The sequence below is a fragment of the Equus quagga genome, chromosome 3, assembly GCF_021613505.1.
Source record: "Equus quagga isolate Etosha38 chromosome 3, UCLA_HA_Equagga_1.0, whole genome shotgun sequence".
NCBI classification, from domain to species: Eukaryota; Metazoa; Chordata; class Mammalia; order Perissodactyla; family Equidae; genus Equus; species Equus quagga.
Genome location: NC_060269.1, coordinates 11,783,428 through 11,800,157, shown reverse-complemented (window position 1 = coordinate 11,800,157; position 16,730 = coordinate 11,783,428). Strand labels below are relative to the sequence as shown.

The 16,730-nt window shown below is 38.5% G+C and overlaps 1 protein-coding gene across 1 annotated transcript in view; it reads right to left on the bottom strand.

Moving 5' to 3' along the window:
• LOC124237350 (bifunctional heparan sulfate N-deacetylase/N-sulfotransferase 3) overlaps positions 1–16,730 on the bottom strand; it is a 160,525-nt gene that overhangs the window by 132,530 nt on the left and 11,265 nt on the right. Inside the window, exon 2 of the mRNA XM_046656897.1 lies at positions 13,958–15,102. Coding sequence (XP_046512853.1) covers positions 13,958–14,980 — 1,023 coding nt within the window. The 5' untranslated portion in view covers positions 14,981–15,102. The remainder of the gene's footprint in view (positions 1–13,957; positions 15,103–16,730) is intronic.

The window sequence follows — 16,730 nt, the reverse complement described above, 5'->3', positions numbered from 1 at the left end:
CCCAGGTTCTCTCCCACCCACTGTGCTCCACTCACAGTGGCCTTCCTTTTCTCTCTCTTGACCGCACTAAGCTTGTTCTAGAGTCCCTCTGCGTGGCATCCTCTTACCCCAGATCTTTGTATTCACTATAGGCTTGTCTCTTCTTTCAGGTCTCAGCTCAACTGTTACTTCAGAGAGCAGGTCCCCATCCAGCTTCTCCAAAACAGCCTCCCCTTGTGCCCATCTCCTTGCACCTCCCACCACTCTTGATCTCATCCAACTTGTTTCATTTTTGCCATAGCTCTCTTACCTCTACCTGAGGTTATTTTACTTGTCCATTCGTTTATGTGTTTATTGTCTATTTCTTCTTATCAGAGAGGTAAGATGTATGAAGGCCCAGCAAACTTGCCTGTCTTGGCCATCACTACATCGCCAGCTCCTAAAAGAATGCCTGGCATATAGTAGACACCAATTAATATTTTTTGAGTGGATGATCAAAAATGGTCTCATTTTCTTCTGGCTGATTTTATACCTCTAAGATATTCAGAAGAACTGGTTTTAATCATTTTAGAATTCCTTTAAAAGTGCTGCTAAATTATTCTCTCCCAGGGCATGATACCTTCATAATAAAAAATAGCTTAAATTTATTGAGGGCCTACTGGAATTAGGCAATTGACATACACTGTCATTCTCACAAATACATACGTGCTGGGAAGCAGTTATCATTCTCATTTTAAAGATATGGAAACTGACGGTGAGAGAGGTTAAGAAACTTGCCCAGGGTTACTCAGCTAGAAAGGGCAGACTTGAGATTTGGACCCAGGCTGATCTGGCTTTAGATCCCAAACTCCTTTCAGCAGGAATATTGTGCTCAGCTATGCAACCAGGAGGGAAAAATATATAATCAAAAAGAGGAAATGATATAGAGCTTTTCGAGTCTATAAAAATGTGGAAGCCAAGAGGAGAAGGATTGAGGTCTGCAAATGGATGAGAGTAGAACAGGATGATCACAGATTTCTTAGGAGCTAGGGGCTGGGAAATTGATTTCAAATTAAAAGTGAGCTTATGGAAAGTACTGCAATGACAGATGGTAGGGAGTAATTATATAAATATCTTTAAATAAGTGATGTTATAGACGGATAATAAGTTGTTCAAGGAAACCAGACTATCTTGGAATTATATTCCTCACCTGAAGATGCTGAAGTCAGGGAGGCCAACGGCACCTTCTCCCACACGCCCTCTGATAGAGCTCTGGCAAAGCATCCCGTGGGGAAGGTGATGGGCATTCTCACTCTCAGAAGTGGGGATTCCGCTTACCCTAGTTCACCAGATAACTACTCTGTTCAAAGCTTCCCTCAAGAATGTTTTAATGACTCTCACAGAGTTAGAACTAGTAGAAATCTCAGAAATGATTAAATCCAACTCTCTCGTCTCAGAAAAAGACACTGAAACCCAGAGATAAGGACTTATGATTAAAGTGCCTTCACATTCACAGGTTCGCCGCATTCTCACAAGGGCCCTCTGACGCAGGCGGTGCAGCTCTTTTCATTCCCATCTTCCCAGCGGAGGAAGGAGGCTCTGAAGGGTCACATGTCAGTAAGCTGGTCACCGCAGGGACCATGTGAGGGGCTGCGACTTGGTAGCTTCTGAGAGAGGTTGCATAAGCTTGCTCCCTCTGATACCGAGGTTCTTCTCTTTAATTTATGAGAATTTTCAGGAGGTTCTCTGGGACCATGGATATGTGAATTTTATACACCAACCAAGAAAGATACTGTTCTATTTATGGAATGTGAAATAAAAGGAAAAATGATAACTGCCTGGAGAGGCTTGTAAGTGTAAGGAAAGTAAATCTTCTCTTTATTTATATGAACAAATGAAAGTCATTTATGACATGTTAAACTGGGGGAAAAAAAGTAAAAAAGCAGAGGCCATCACTTCCAAGTGGTACAAGTCTTTTTCTTTGTGAAGAGATAGTATTGTAGAAATCCATAACACAAATAAATACCCCAGCAGAAAAATGGAGGACAGGCAGTTTTCAAAAGAGAAATACAAATGGGCAATAAAGGTGACCATGTTAACCCTCTCTCACAATTAAATAAAAATTAAAATTAAAAAATTAATGAGATAAAAAATTTTATCTATCAGATTTTCAAACATTAAAGAATGACTAAATCCAGTGTGTACTGGGACTTTGGGGAGTTTTTTTTAGCTTTCTTCTTTGTCGTCTTCTACATAGTTTGATTGTTTTTATTACAAAGTGCTTATAGCATTTACATACTTGAAAATGAAAATTTATCTTCACTTTGGACAAAACAAAGAAACCTAGCCCACTCTAACCACAGCTTCTCGAAGACAAATGTTTGAGTCACAGTTTAAAGCTCCCTAGGATAAAGTTTCTTTTCTTCATTCAAAAATACTCCCCTTGTGAACAATTGTTTTAGAATATCTAATGGTGTACCTCTATCCCGCCTATAAGCCAAGCCACACCTTTGTGACTTCTTTGATATCTCATTACAAGCACATCCAGTTAGACCTGGAACATAAACAATATATTACATGCTTCCCTTTCTCTCTCTCTCTCTGGTCCTTCTCCCCTATCCCCTTCCCCAAATACCACTTCTCTATCCTAGTTCTTAAATCTCCTGCTCGCGACCCTTTCTGCCTCTGGAACCTCTTATTCTGACTGACCCGATGGGCAGCCTCCTGAAAGATCACAGAACCAATATACCTTGCATTACTTTACTTTGTCAACGCTCTCCAGTGTCTTCATATTAGGCTGCACTAAGCCATCCATTTACTGGAATCACTCCCGCAAATTTTCCACCTCTTTTGCCTTCACGTAAAATCTACCCTATCCATCTCTACAACGAGTTTCACCTGTATACACGTTCGCCAAAATACTGTCACACAATCTGGGCATATGGCTCAAAAAAAAGTGAAAATAAGAACTCTTCCAGCATCAGGTGGAAACCAGTCACAAAACTATTAATTCTACTGTGACCTCTTTCCATTATATATTTGCTTATATATGTAGAATTAAATATTTTTATACAAAATCATTTGAACATACTTTCTATGGATAAAGAGAATAGGACCCACGTCTTCATATTTTGTAATAATACTGAACACAGTTTATGTAAACCAGTGTTTCCTCAAACATGCATCTCTACCACAGGCATTAGAATTAGCTAGGTGAGGATATTAAACATACAGATTCCCAGGCCCTCCCTAGATCCACCAAGTCAAAATCTATGAGTGTGGGATTAGGAAATTTTGATTTTTTTTTTTCAGTGAGGAAGATTGTCCCTGAGCTAACATCTGTGCCAGTCTTCCTCTATTTAGTATGTGGGACGCCACCACAGCATGGCCTGATCAGCAGTGTGTGGGTCTGCACCCAGGGTCCAAACCTGCAAACCCTGGGCTGCCAAAGTGGAGTGCGCGAACTTAACCACTATGCCACTGGGCTGGCCCCAGGAAATCTCAATTTTTAAACAAGGATTTTAAATGTTATTTTGCCTTTTTTGTGATTCAGAAACTCCATGAAAATAGTCTTGCCTTGATAAGTGATTATATCTGAACACCTCTGAGTGAAAGACTGTTTAAGATAATACTGGTGGCAAATTCTTGGATTGTTCCTTTAAAAAAAATACTATGGCACTCTGCTTTTTGCTTATTTATAAATTACAAGTTGATTTATCCACACAAGTCAGTTATCAATGGTGACTTAAAAAATACCTGTTTAGGCTCATCAACAATACAAATACAGTTATAAACTGTTGAATATGTCAGACGTGAGTGACTTGAAGGGTGAGCTTAAGTTCAGCTAGGATTTTGCTCTTTAGAGGCACTCAGTTATAACAGAGAAGCAGTCTGAAAACTGTTGATGGCTTAAAAACAAAGATGCGTACGGCATTACCTTCCTAGGCTCTCCTTGCTCTCGAGGATGTTGCACTGACGTTGTGTCAATTTCTAAGGACAGGGCATTGAACACGGGCCCCCAGGCCCTTTGCTAAGACTGAATTATCCTGCAGGGTTGATGAACAGCCTCCTGCCACTGGAGTCCATTAGAGACTGATCTATTTAGGGAAAAAGAGCTTTTTTGAGTGCAATGAGCAATTGGGTCTTCTCCGAGAATGGCAGCATGAGTACTAATTAGTTCTTGCAAAGTTGCAAGTGACAACAATTTTGGAGAGCTAGTTCTAGCAAGAAAGTTCTAACAAGAATGAAAAATATAGCTTTCCTTTTCCATTGTGCATTTGCCCCTCAGTCAGACCAATGATAATGCCCCTGTATCAGACAAGAAATAACGATTGGGAAAGTGTTTTCTCTTCTCCCTTTACTCCCTTTAACTCTGTCTCACATTTCTAGAGCAGATTAGCAAATTATGCAAAAATATATTGAATATTAATATAAACTATTTTTGTCAAAGCAAATACAATAGAGTTAAAACGAATTTTCATTATAATGCCTTCTTTCTCTAGAAAACATTGTCAGATAATTTTTGTTAAGATGTTATACAAAATCTCCTAAAGGTATTTTTCAGTGTATCAGAAATCCAGGGGCCAGCCCAGTGGCTGAGTGGTTAAGTTCATGCACTCCGCTTCGGTGGCCTGGGGTTTTGCTGGTTTGGATCCTGGGCGTGGACACGGCACCGCTCGCCAAGCCATGCTGAAGTGGCATGCCACATGCCACAACTAGAAGGACCCACAACTAAAAATATACAACTATGTACCGGGGGGCTTTGAGGAGAAAAAGGAAAAAAAAAAAATCTTAAAAACAAAAAGAAATCCAAGTCTGGCAGGATACAAGTGTTAACTACCTTGATGACAGCAGCTCTAACCTTTAAATAGTTTATTGTTAAAACCACTCAATTCATTTACTCAAGTAAGTTGTCTTTCTGTGTGAACTCAAATGCCTGGTCTTTTAGGATTCCTAAAAAAGAAATGGCTCTGTTTTATGGTGTTCTGGTATACACAGGTTATTTAATCCAAGACAAAGAATACTGAAGAACCTTTTTTTTTGGATAGATCATTGTTCAATGCCCCAACCAGCTGGCTTAATTTCTACATGCAATGTTTTTACTTTTTCTTTTTTTGGAAATCTGATTCTACTCAGTATGTATAGTTCAGAGAAAAAAATAGAGACAGCCAGTTACGTAAAAATAAATATGTAGATCTAAAGGGGGAGAAAAGCAGCTTTGCTGTACAAATCCAAAGCCCAGGGAATCAAAGCAGGGGAGCAAGAGAGAGAGGGATAAACAGACGAAATAGAACTCCATTGTTGTTTTGGATTGGGGTGATTAGAGTAGGGATTCCAAAGTGGGAAAGGCTGGTCAAATAAAATAAGGACACTGATGCTGAGGTGGATGCACTAATACAAGATAAGCTAAAGAGAATAAAATAGAAAGAGAAAAAAAGTACAGTGAAATGATAAGCAGTGTGGTGGTCCTAATAAAGTGGCCTTTGAAATAGTTTTTTAATTAGTCTTATAATGGATGCACTTCTAGAAAAATGACATTAGAAACTACTAGAGCAGTGGGCAGTCACTGGGGACCTAAATTTCCAAGTGAAGAAAGGGTTACTTGCTCGCCCACGTTAACCTTTAGAGTGTCAGGGATATGAAGAGTTTAAGAGCACAATAATTTAATTTTCCCCAATTAATTACTATTGATTCAGAGAGCTAAATTAATTATTTGATCATATACACGTCATGAGCGTTTCATTACCCAATGAGAAGAGAAGTCAAGTCTTTGGGGAGTTGAGCTGCTATAAGAATTGCTGGCATGGCTACATGAAAAGCATAGCTTGCGGCAGGCAGAATGCTGCCTCTTCCCTCAGCCCCCTCCCCAAGATGTCCACGTCCTAACCCCTGGAACCTGTGAAGATGTCATTTTATGTGGCAAAAGGGATTTTGCAGATGTGATTAAATTAAGGATCTTGACATGGGGAGATTATTCTGGATTACCCAGGTGGGCCAATCTAATCGCATGGGTCCTTAAAAGTGGAAAACCTTCCCAGTTTTAGTCAGAGGGAAATGTGGCTATGAAAGAAGGGCACAGGGAGATGCAACATTGCTAGCATTGAAGATGAAGGGAGGGAACGCGAGCCAAGGAAGGTGGGCAGATTCTAGAAGATGGAAAAGGTGGCAGTGGATTCTCCCCTGGAGCTTCCAGAAAGGAACACCATCCTGCTTACACCGGGAACTTAGCCCAGTGGGACCTACATTGGACCTCTGACCTCCAGAACTGTGAAATACTAAATTTGCATTATTTTAAGCACTAAGTTGGTGGCAATTTGTTACAGCAGCAGTAGAAAACCAATACAAAGCTATTTTAGTAATCATGTAATTAATAACTTTTACTAATTATATATAATCATTATAATTATTAATAGGAAAATGAGAAAGCATCCAATTTTTTAACTTAAAATTCTAACAGGTACCATATGAATAAACTTTAACACCTTTAAAATTTTAGTCCGGGGGCCAGCCCAGGGGTGCACTGGTTAAGTGCACACGTTCAGCTTCTTGGCGGCCTGGGGTTCGCTGGTTCGGATCCTGGGTGCGGACATGGCACGGCTTGGTGTGCCATGCTGTGGTAGGTGTCCCACATATAAAGTAGAGGAAGATGGGCACGGAGGTTAGCTCAGGGCCAGTCTTCCTCAGCAAGAAGAGGAGGATTGGCAGCAGTTAGCTCAGGGCTACTTTTCCTCAAAAATAAAATAAAATAAAATTTTAGTCCACTTTGAAGTTTAATAAAACAATTTGACTTTGACTATGTTTCCTTGGTCTATAAACAGTCCATAAATTATGTCAAGGTAGATCTCATAATTTATTTTATATTAACACTATGATTTAAAGATCTATTTTGTATCTCAGCCTACAGTTTCATTATGCAAAAATAGCCTATAAAAGTTAAGAATAAAACAGTGCTGTAGGGGCCGGCCTGGTGGTGTAGTGGTTAAGTGTGCGTGCTCCCCTTCCACAGCCCAGGGTTCATGGGTTCGGATCTGGGGAGCAGACATAGTGCCACTTGTCAAGCCACACTGTGGTGGCATCCCACACAAAATAGAGGAAGACTGGAACAGATATTAGCTCAGTGACAATCTTCCTCAAGCAAAAAGAGGAGATTGGCAACAGATGTTAGCTCAGGGCTAATCTTCCTCACACACACACACACACACACACACAAAAGTGCTTTAGCTATTAATTCAAGCTTCCCAGAGACTAAGAGATAATATATCAGAATTTTCTTTTTTTTTTTTCTATTTTGTTTGTATGCTTTACAAAAATATGTTAGGAATGCCTGTAGAAAGCACCATAACACATCACATAGACTGTAAATCTGAGTACATACAGATAGAAAAAGCTACATTATCTGAATTATGGGTAAGTTCTGTTCTTTAATTGGTCTAGCAGTCGTCATTATGCCACCCTAATTCACTCAAAACTGCTAAACTGCTAGCAGTTACCAAACTTGCCAGGGTGTAAAGGACTGTAAGAATGCTGGCTTTTGGCGTGGGTGAGATTGGAAATCCTGGGCGTTCTGAGCAGAGGAAGGACATGATCTGAATTACGTGTTCATGGCATCACTCTGGCTTCTCTGTAGAAAAGGAGTAGGCCAATCTAATCGAACTGTGATGGTGGTGCAAATAATAATGTCTGATATCTGGGATTAAGCAACAACAACGTTAACACCCAAAACAAGAACGGCTCATCAGGCAAAGGAGAGCGGGCATGACCGGAGATAAAGCACTTTGCACTTTTTGCCTGAGGTGTGAAGATATTAATATTAGCATTTATCTAGCACATATGTTTAAATTTCTGGAGAAACTACTAGAAGAATAGAAATAAAATATATACATTTCAAATCAGGAATGAGTAGAAAAAAGAAGGAAATTGACAATCAATTCAAATAAAGATAATAAAGGACAGATAGAAAGAAAAGAAGAAACAGAACAAGTGGGACAAAATAAAGCACAAAATAAGATAGCTGAGAAAAATCCATACACATTGGTAATCAAATTGTGTATGTAGTCTGATCTTGTTATTTAATAGACGAATACTGACATAGGAGATAAAAAGCAAAATTCATCTACAAGTTGTTTTCAAAACTGCTTTATAAAGACACAGAGAGAAGAGAGATAGAACAAATATAAAAATGAGGTAAGGTATAATTTTCAAATAGTAACCAAAAGAAAGCTGGTGTAGTTATATTAGTATTAAGGTAACCAGAGAATGATAAAACATTAAATTAAAATATAAATATATATATACTTAAATAACAAAGCTTCAAAATATATAAGGCAATAATTGACAGAAAAACAAGGAAATATTTACAATCCACTATCAGAGCTGGAAAGTTAAACACACCTCCTTTGGTGACATCAAGTAGCACATCCAATTCCTTCCCCGGCGTCCAAGAGATCAAAACAGTAAGAATCCAGAAGATTTGAACAACACAACTAACAAAGTTGAGCTGAGAGATATACCTTGATGGAGAATATACGTTCTTGTCAAGTATACAAGGAACATGGTAGATGCTCATGAAGTGATTCTAGCAAATTTAAAGCATTGGAGATCAAGCAGACACATGCTTCCAGAGCATTATGCAATTAACACTGCTATCAGCAAATAAAAGAGAAGAAACGTCAGTGATAATGGAAAAGAATTAGGGAAATGCGGGTTTGGGGGGAAAGAAAGGATTGGTGCTCTGAATAGGTTTTGACATCCATTCAGAGCACTGTGAAGAATGAACTATCTGGAGAAATTTTTGTCTATTTCTACTTATGACAGAATAATTGATTGCAGTTGCCTTTCCCCTCCAAATGTTTGGTACGTTAAGTTCTTTTCCAATGAATTTATGAAGCCTCTGGTTGCACCTTAGCTTGGGTGGTGAACATTCTCATGAGAGGGTGACCTCAGGCAGAATGGCACTCACCTTTACACGCCAGTTACAGCCCCCAGGGGTCAGCCCTCAGCAAGACTGAGAGGTCAGCCAAGTTTGTCTGCTGAGCATGACACCACTCATTTCTCAGAGCTTTATAGCTTCCTACTTTTATTTTCAGCACTTTCTTTCCCCTAGGTGCTCTGGGATCTTCAGGTAGAGAGGAAAACAATGAGAAAGTCACTCATTACATTGTATTAAAGATTTAAGAACTGCCCTCTCTTACGAAGCCACTTAAAAACGTAGATTTTTTTTAAGGGGTGATCCACAAAGCCAAATTAAGGAATAGCGAAGTGTAAGGAAATATGGGGAAGGTGTGGGGCAGGGAGGAGAGGGGCGGTTGCTGAGTCCCCCAGGCACACTACAGGCACTTCCTCCTCCTTCGTGTGCTCCCAGGCGGCTGGGCTGGCTCTTCGTTTTCTCGTGGATGTTAGAAAGCCTGACGGGGTCTGAGAGAGAGTGTGTGCTGTTACAGAGAGAAGGGGGGAGAAGCAGAGGGAGAGAGACACAGAGCTCCTTTACTTGTTGACAGCATAACTGCACAGAGTTCAGGAAACTGTAAAAGACCACCGTCACCGTCACCAGAGGCTCCTCCCTCCTCAGCTTCCCATCTGTCTTGGGGTGAAAGGTGATGTGAAATGGTCGAGGTCTAAAGGTCTGATGGATCTCAGGCCAAAAGTGAGTTCACTCTTCTGAGAGAGAATTTGAATTGTTAGTACCCAGTCCGTCATACTGCGCTGGCACGTGTAACTCTAAAATGCTTTAATGGTAGGAACACCTGCGTATACCTCACTTTCCCTCCCTGAAAACCCTTTCCGTATGCTGGGTCTCAGGAAGTGTGAGGGCAGGTTTTAGAACACAAGGAACTTGAATTTTCTAACATCACCAAACTAGTCCATGGTGAATCTGAGACAAGTCTTGTCCATATAGTTCAATCACACACACACCGCTTCTTTTTCTAACTTGAATTTAACTGAAATTAGTACTGCCACTTTTGAAGAATATTTTAATTGTCTAAACTATGTTCTTCTTTGGCTCTTTAAGGGCTGTGGCTTGTAGCTTGTAAATTCTACAAGTAATGATGACAACACCTTGGGACTGTTATTTTTTTTCTTCCTCATGAAAAGTCAAATATTTTGTGCCACATCGCACTTCCTTTGTGGCTTTGAGGCTCTTTAAAACATGTTCATATCATTCTACAGCTAGGTAGACAAAAACTGACATTGCACTGCTAATTCTAATTTTCTGATTAAATAAGGAAACACAGTTTGTGCTCCACAGGAGGAAAAAACTAACACGTTTGCAGTGATAAGTATAGCAGTTAAAATTTATGTTAGGCACCATCCTTCCTAATTTTGCAAGTAACATTCTATGTTATCATCAATTTTCTCACATTCTTTTCAATTTTCTTAATACTTCAAATACTGAAAATATTTGTTCATAAGTGGTAATAATTAAATAAAAGAACTCAGTTAAAATATTTCCATTAATTATGTACTATTAATCACCAAATCCATGATCTTTTCTTAGACCACAGGCTCTCTGATCATTCGTCTTAAGAAAAAGTCCTCCCCTTGCCCTGGTTAGTTACGGAGATCTGTCATTCCAGTTTGCCTGGGACTCTCTGAGTTTTAGCACTACACGCCCTCAGTTCCGGCAAACCAAGAGGGTTGGTCACCCTGACCCCAGTCCACCCTTCAGCTAATTTCTCTTGTCTCTTCCACATCAAAATTTCTCCACTGAGTACGCCACAGTCTCCTTCTCCATGGCTTCACCGCCTAATTTACTCCTGAAATTACTGCAACTGTGCCTCTGCCTCTGTCTATTCACATGGCTTTTGCACGAGTCCCCAACAAGCTTCATCTTTTTCCAAAGGACACTTGACAGTCCTTACCTCAGTGGACTCTGCTGCTGGATTTTATACTGCTGATCACACCTTCCCTGAAGCTTTTTTCTCCCAGACCTACTCTAGCATCATAGCTTCCTGGTCTCTGACTGGTGTTTTTGACTCTTATTTACGGGATCATCTCTCTCTACTTGTTTTCTGAAAGACGTTTTTTCTCAAGATTCTACACTCGATCATCTTCCCTTAAAAACTCTATAAACCCTTGCCCTTGGCTGATCTCACATAGTTTCATGCTTTGAACTATTCCCTATATAGAAGGATAACTTCAAAAACCACATTTGCTACCCAGACTTCTCTTCTGAGTCAATTATCTCTTAAACATCTGTACCTGTATGCACTTCAATAAAACTGAAATTTTTAGTATGACCTGCGGTGACCTTCATTATGATCCTCTTGCTCTCTCCTCTTTCTTTGTTGTTATTCACCTATGCTGAAAATCTTAATGTCGAGCCAGCCCTGATGGCCTAGTGGTTAAAGTTCAGTGCGCTCTACTTTGGCAGCCCAGGTTCGGTTCTCAGGCATGGAACCACACCACTCATCTGTCAGTTGCCACGCTGTGGCGACAGCTGACATAAAAGAACCAGAAGGACTTACAACTAGAATATACAACCATGTACTGGGGCTTTTGGGAGGCGAAAAAAAAGAGAGGAAGATTGGAAACAGATGTTAGCTCAGGGCGAATCTTTCCCAGAAAAAAAAAATCATAATGTCATCCTTGATTATATTCTCTTTCATCTCCATTGATCCAATTAGTAAGTTGTTCAATTTTACCTCCTAAATAGTTCTTCAATTGATTGTTCCTTCTCTATTCTTATTTTAATTTCCTTATTTCAAGAAATGTCCTTCTTTTGTCCGAATATCACCACCAGAGGCTCCCAAATCATCATATCACTCTAGTCTTGCTTTCAAAATCTGTCCCCACTTAATAGGACTTAATGGTTTCTGGTACATAGCACACAGTATAGTGATTCCCACAGCATTACTGACATAAAACCACGTAGGACATCTACTATTGTACTTATCACATTGTAAGCTATCTACCTATTTATTTCCCCGCTCCCACGCCAAGACTGTAAACTCATTAAGAGGGGAGCCATGCTTTATTTATCTTTGTGTCCCTAGTGGCTGCCTCTGTGCCTGGCATGTGCTATGGCCATGGCTGTATCAAGTAGTGAGCAGACAGGTGCTCAGCACAATCTTCAACTATGTGCTTTCTGGGCTTCTACAACTGTGCTTTCCCCCATCCTCCCTTCTAAAGGGATAACACCATGGTTTATGATTCTATCTGCATATCGCCAAAGAAGCATCATATGTAGGACATGCTTAATAACTAGTTATAGAATGAATCAAAGAAAGCACAAATGAATGAGTGAATGAATATGGTAGACTCTCAAGGCAAGTGACTACAGTGAACTAGTGTTTTGAGACACAATCACAGCTACAATTTAAAAGTAGTTTAAAAACTCCAATAATTCAAAATATACTTTCTTTTAAGTCTTTAGGTTCGTTAGAAAATATATTCTCATCTAAATGTGAGGAATCCATAAAATATTTTACACATGCTGAATTTTTATTGAATGTGTTCTGTAAGGCTCTAATTTTTTATACCATTTAAAAATGGCTTAACTTTAAGAGCACAAAAGGAATTTTGTACTTTGTATAATTTTAGAGGACATAGTTAGGATATTCATTAAAAAAATCTCAGAGATTTATCTAGCATATTTTCAAATGGCATAACAACATATTTTTGGCAGTTTTAAAGAAGTTTACTTCAGAAATAAAACTGTTAAAACATTTTTTATCATAATATTTGGAAATGGAAAAATCAGAAAGAGAATGATGTATTGTTTGTAATTTTCAAGCACATAATAAATATTTAAACTACCATCTTGGTTTGAATTTAGCTACATTTTCAAAAGTATATTTCAAAATACAATTAAAACTTAGGCACAACTTCTTTATTAATTAATTTCTGTTGAGTTAAAAGGAAGAGTCTAAAATATTCCCAAGAATATGCAGGGTCTTTTTTTCTTTTCCATCTTCATACTCCCTTATGGTAACATTTAATGGTCCTGGTATTCTTAACTCATTTAACTAGTGTGATGACCATTACTATTATTTGTCAGATGCTAGTGTCTGGAGAAAAGAATGCAGTTTTCAAGCTTCTTTTCCATCCAATTTAGTTCTTCATATTTTATCAAAAGGTCAAAGCTGTACAGAATAAAAACTGTATTATTCTCAAAAATCTCTTCTTTCACTTTTATGAGAAATCAGCATGTAGTACAGCAAAGAGAGAATCCTGTGGCATTTTGAATGAGAACTAAGATAAATATAGATCGTTTTAATTTTAAATTTCATTAATATTAAACAACCAGTTGTTTATGAAACACAATCTATTCACATTAACAACCAACTAACTTCAAACAATTGTTTTGTCTTTAAGGGCAGCAGTTTAGCACAACACGAAATCTAATACAATTTAAATGAAGCATGATGGCTTCATATATGTACCAGAAATGTTCAATGAATTCCAAAAGTTACTTTAAATCGTCATGTTTATGTGTGAATAAGTATGCTTATGTATTCACAGCTCTCCAAATTTAGTAGTGCTAATTTTCAGTCTCAAAAAATACGGTAAAAGAAAATGAGTAGCACATTTGACTTCCAAAAACATCTGAACTTGCTACTTACAAGATCTTTAATTCTTGAAAATTTGTGGGAGTATTTATTTTCATTAAAACAAATTCACTTTGATTTTATATTTAAATGGACTAAAGTCTTACATTAGTAATAGTCTTTTAAGGTAGATCGTTTCTGGAAAGTAATTAAACAAAATGGCTTCTACTCTGTAGTTTTAAATACATATAGAAAACCATTGCAGGATCCTGCCACACTCAATCAATCTTTTAGTACAATATTCATTTCCCTTCATTCAGAGAGAAACATATGATCTACTTAGTCGTCCTAGGGCCGAGAGAGAATAGCCAAGTCATCCAAGTTTGGCTAAGACTTTCCTGATAAAATAAAAGTCCCATGGCCTGGGAAACTCCTTAGCCTAAGACAAATGAGGACAGTTGGTCCCGAGAGATGAACTAAATGTGGAAACTTTTGAGATAATAAAACCTTACCTTAACATCATTCGTGTTCATTCTTGTCCCCTCCTTGCCCACAAAGATATCGTCAATATCCACAAGAATGTACCTGTCCAAGGACAAGGTGAGCCTCTTGCCCGACAAGAAGGATACAGCATCTATGAAGATGAGCTTGTGCAACCAAAAGTTCAAATTGTTGCCGAAAAGAACTCGCTGAATTCCATCCTGAAGCCCCAGGTCGTGTATGACAGTGGCATAGAAAGCACCTTTAGAGATGGGAGGAGAAAGGTTTTCTGGGGTCTTTACTTTGGCAAATATTACTGGTTGGTAGGCTGACTGATTAATCTGAAAAACTGTCCAGTCAGTTCCAGGTAAAGAACCTTTCTCAAGCTTAGAAGCTTTGGTCACATGAAGCAATGGAGAATGAGGATTAATACAACAATCTTTTACTGCGAGGTTTCCATATACGGAAAAAGGGAAACTTTTCAACTGAAAGCTCTGTAGGCTCTTCTCACTAGTTCTGTGGAATCCAATGACACCCACACCGTAGTCTATGCAGTATTTATCTAAGAGGCTTCGATTCCAAGAGTCCATATTTACATACTTTAAAATATTCTCATAAATAATGAGAACATATTTGCCTTTAGTTTTTTCTATGAGTGCTGGGAGATCCCCCTTTCCAGGAGCAATTTCAATATGATATTGGAATCTACTTGATTCTAGAATCATAATGATGTCTTGGCCAAGCGATGAGTACTGGCTCTCCACAAACACCAGGACTGTGGGGTCTGTCTTCAAGGTATCAGAGAGCTTCGTTGTCTTCACTCTCATCAGCCTATATGGGAGGTGTTGGAAGTCCCCACAGTCCACTTCTGAAGCCATCTCAGAGAGTTCATTTTCCTGTTTGTAGCCACTATACAGGTAGTAAGCAGAAATAACAATGCTCACCATGCAAAACGTGGCAAGCAGAATAACTGTCCTTTGAAAGTGTCTGTGAAGCTTCATGATAAAACTCATGTTGTACATACTTTCCTCACACTGTTCCAATAGAAGCACCATAAAAAAATAAAAGAAGAGAAGAAAAGACGGTGTTTCAGGTACTCTTCCAGTCTCAGTCAATAGTTTATGTCACCATTGCAGCACATTTGTATCGCTTGATCAGGACTCACAGAAAATACAATCTGAAAAGTAGAATAAAATAGAAAATAAAACATTCAGTCTGAAGCATTAAAATGAGCAAGGTTTGGTCCAGTTGACTGGTGCAAGTGGTATCCTCTTAGGCAGGTGAACTGGTGTGTGGAAAGCAAGAAACCCTTCCTTTCCTTCCCCCGGATCTGGACGAGGACATGGGAGTGGTGCAAAGGGGAAAAGGGCTCCACTGAAGAGAAGGTCTCCATCCCTAATGTAGAAAAGACATTGGGCTGCAAGCAATTTCCTTTTACTCTCTGAGCTTTGTGTCAAACTACGTAGAGGACAAGACTTAAGACCACAGACAGGTCACCTGAGCCATACACTGCCACATCATGTAATGCATACTCAAGCTATTTGTGTTTAATTACATATACGGAAAATACATAATAGTTTGGACATATTTCATCAAATGCTATAATTAAGACACCAGTTTTTTTTCCCTGACAAGTTGTTGACACAGTGAATTTTTATCATTCTATTTACATTTCAAATTTATTAGAGAAAGAAGCCTATGACAGTTGCTTTCATTAGAATAAGCATTTCAAAATGAAGATAAGGTCTCCCATCCCAAATGATCCTTTTAGAACTGTATATTTAACACAGTAGCGTTTTCAAAAACTAGGACAGTGTTGTGGTGAGACGAACGTGAGGAGTGAAACACTTCCCAAAGTGCCTTCAACTCTGGTGTGAGACTGTGAGGGCACCACATACTTCTGGGGAGGACATACTTAACTGTAGACTCATTTTCTGTACCATTCTCTTTCTGTTTTTTTGGAAAAAGAGCTCAGCAATTATGTCAAAAAAGTACTATAAAAGTGTTGTTTAAAAACCTAATGAAAACAACTGAAACTTCATGAAATACCTTGTTATGCTATAATTTCAAATCTCTTTCAAGTCTTAGTCATCTTCATCTGTAGTGAATTTAGTAGCTTTTGAAAAAGATGAAGAAAGAAACATGGGGTGGTTCTTACAGCATTTTATTAGAGTCTTATGGTCCTGGCACTCTTCAAAAGAAATATCATGGAATATAAAAAAAATTAAGAAAGGTCTTGCCATTGTCCATAAGGCAGGCGAAACCTCACTGGTAAGACAACGAGCACTGTTGGAGAACATTGTCTTTGATGTTTTCCATAAGATTAGGGTTCGTTGCCCCTCTGCCTCTTACTAATTCTGTTGCTTTGGCCCCAGGACCTTCCAAGTAAAATAAAATGATGGGGTTAGAATAATTGATTACCAAGAACATTCTGGCTCTAAAATTCTGTGATAATCACCTATGAAATAAGCAATGAACAAAAATTTTAAGAATATACATTTATCTGTATGAAAAATATAACATTCTGGAGTATAACTGCAGGATTTTCCTGTCACTGCTATTTATTAACTGCTATTTATCCTGTAAATTATATATTGTAGTTTATTCATTCAAATATTTAGGGTAACTACGTCATTCATTCAAATATTCATGGGGTAACTATCTTTCTATTTAAAATATAAATGCTCAGCAGAGTGAATTTCCTTAAAACGTTCAAAATTATAAAGTAGAGATAGTGACTAGAATGACAATGATAATTATGGGTTGTTGATTAGAGACAAATGACTGTACCAGGATGAGAGAAGA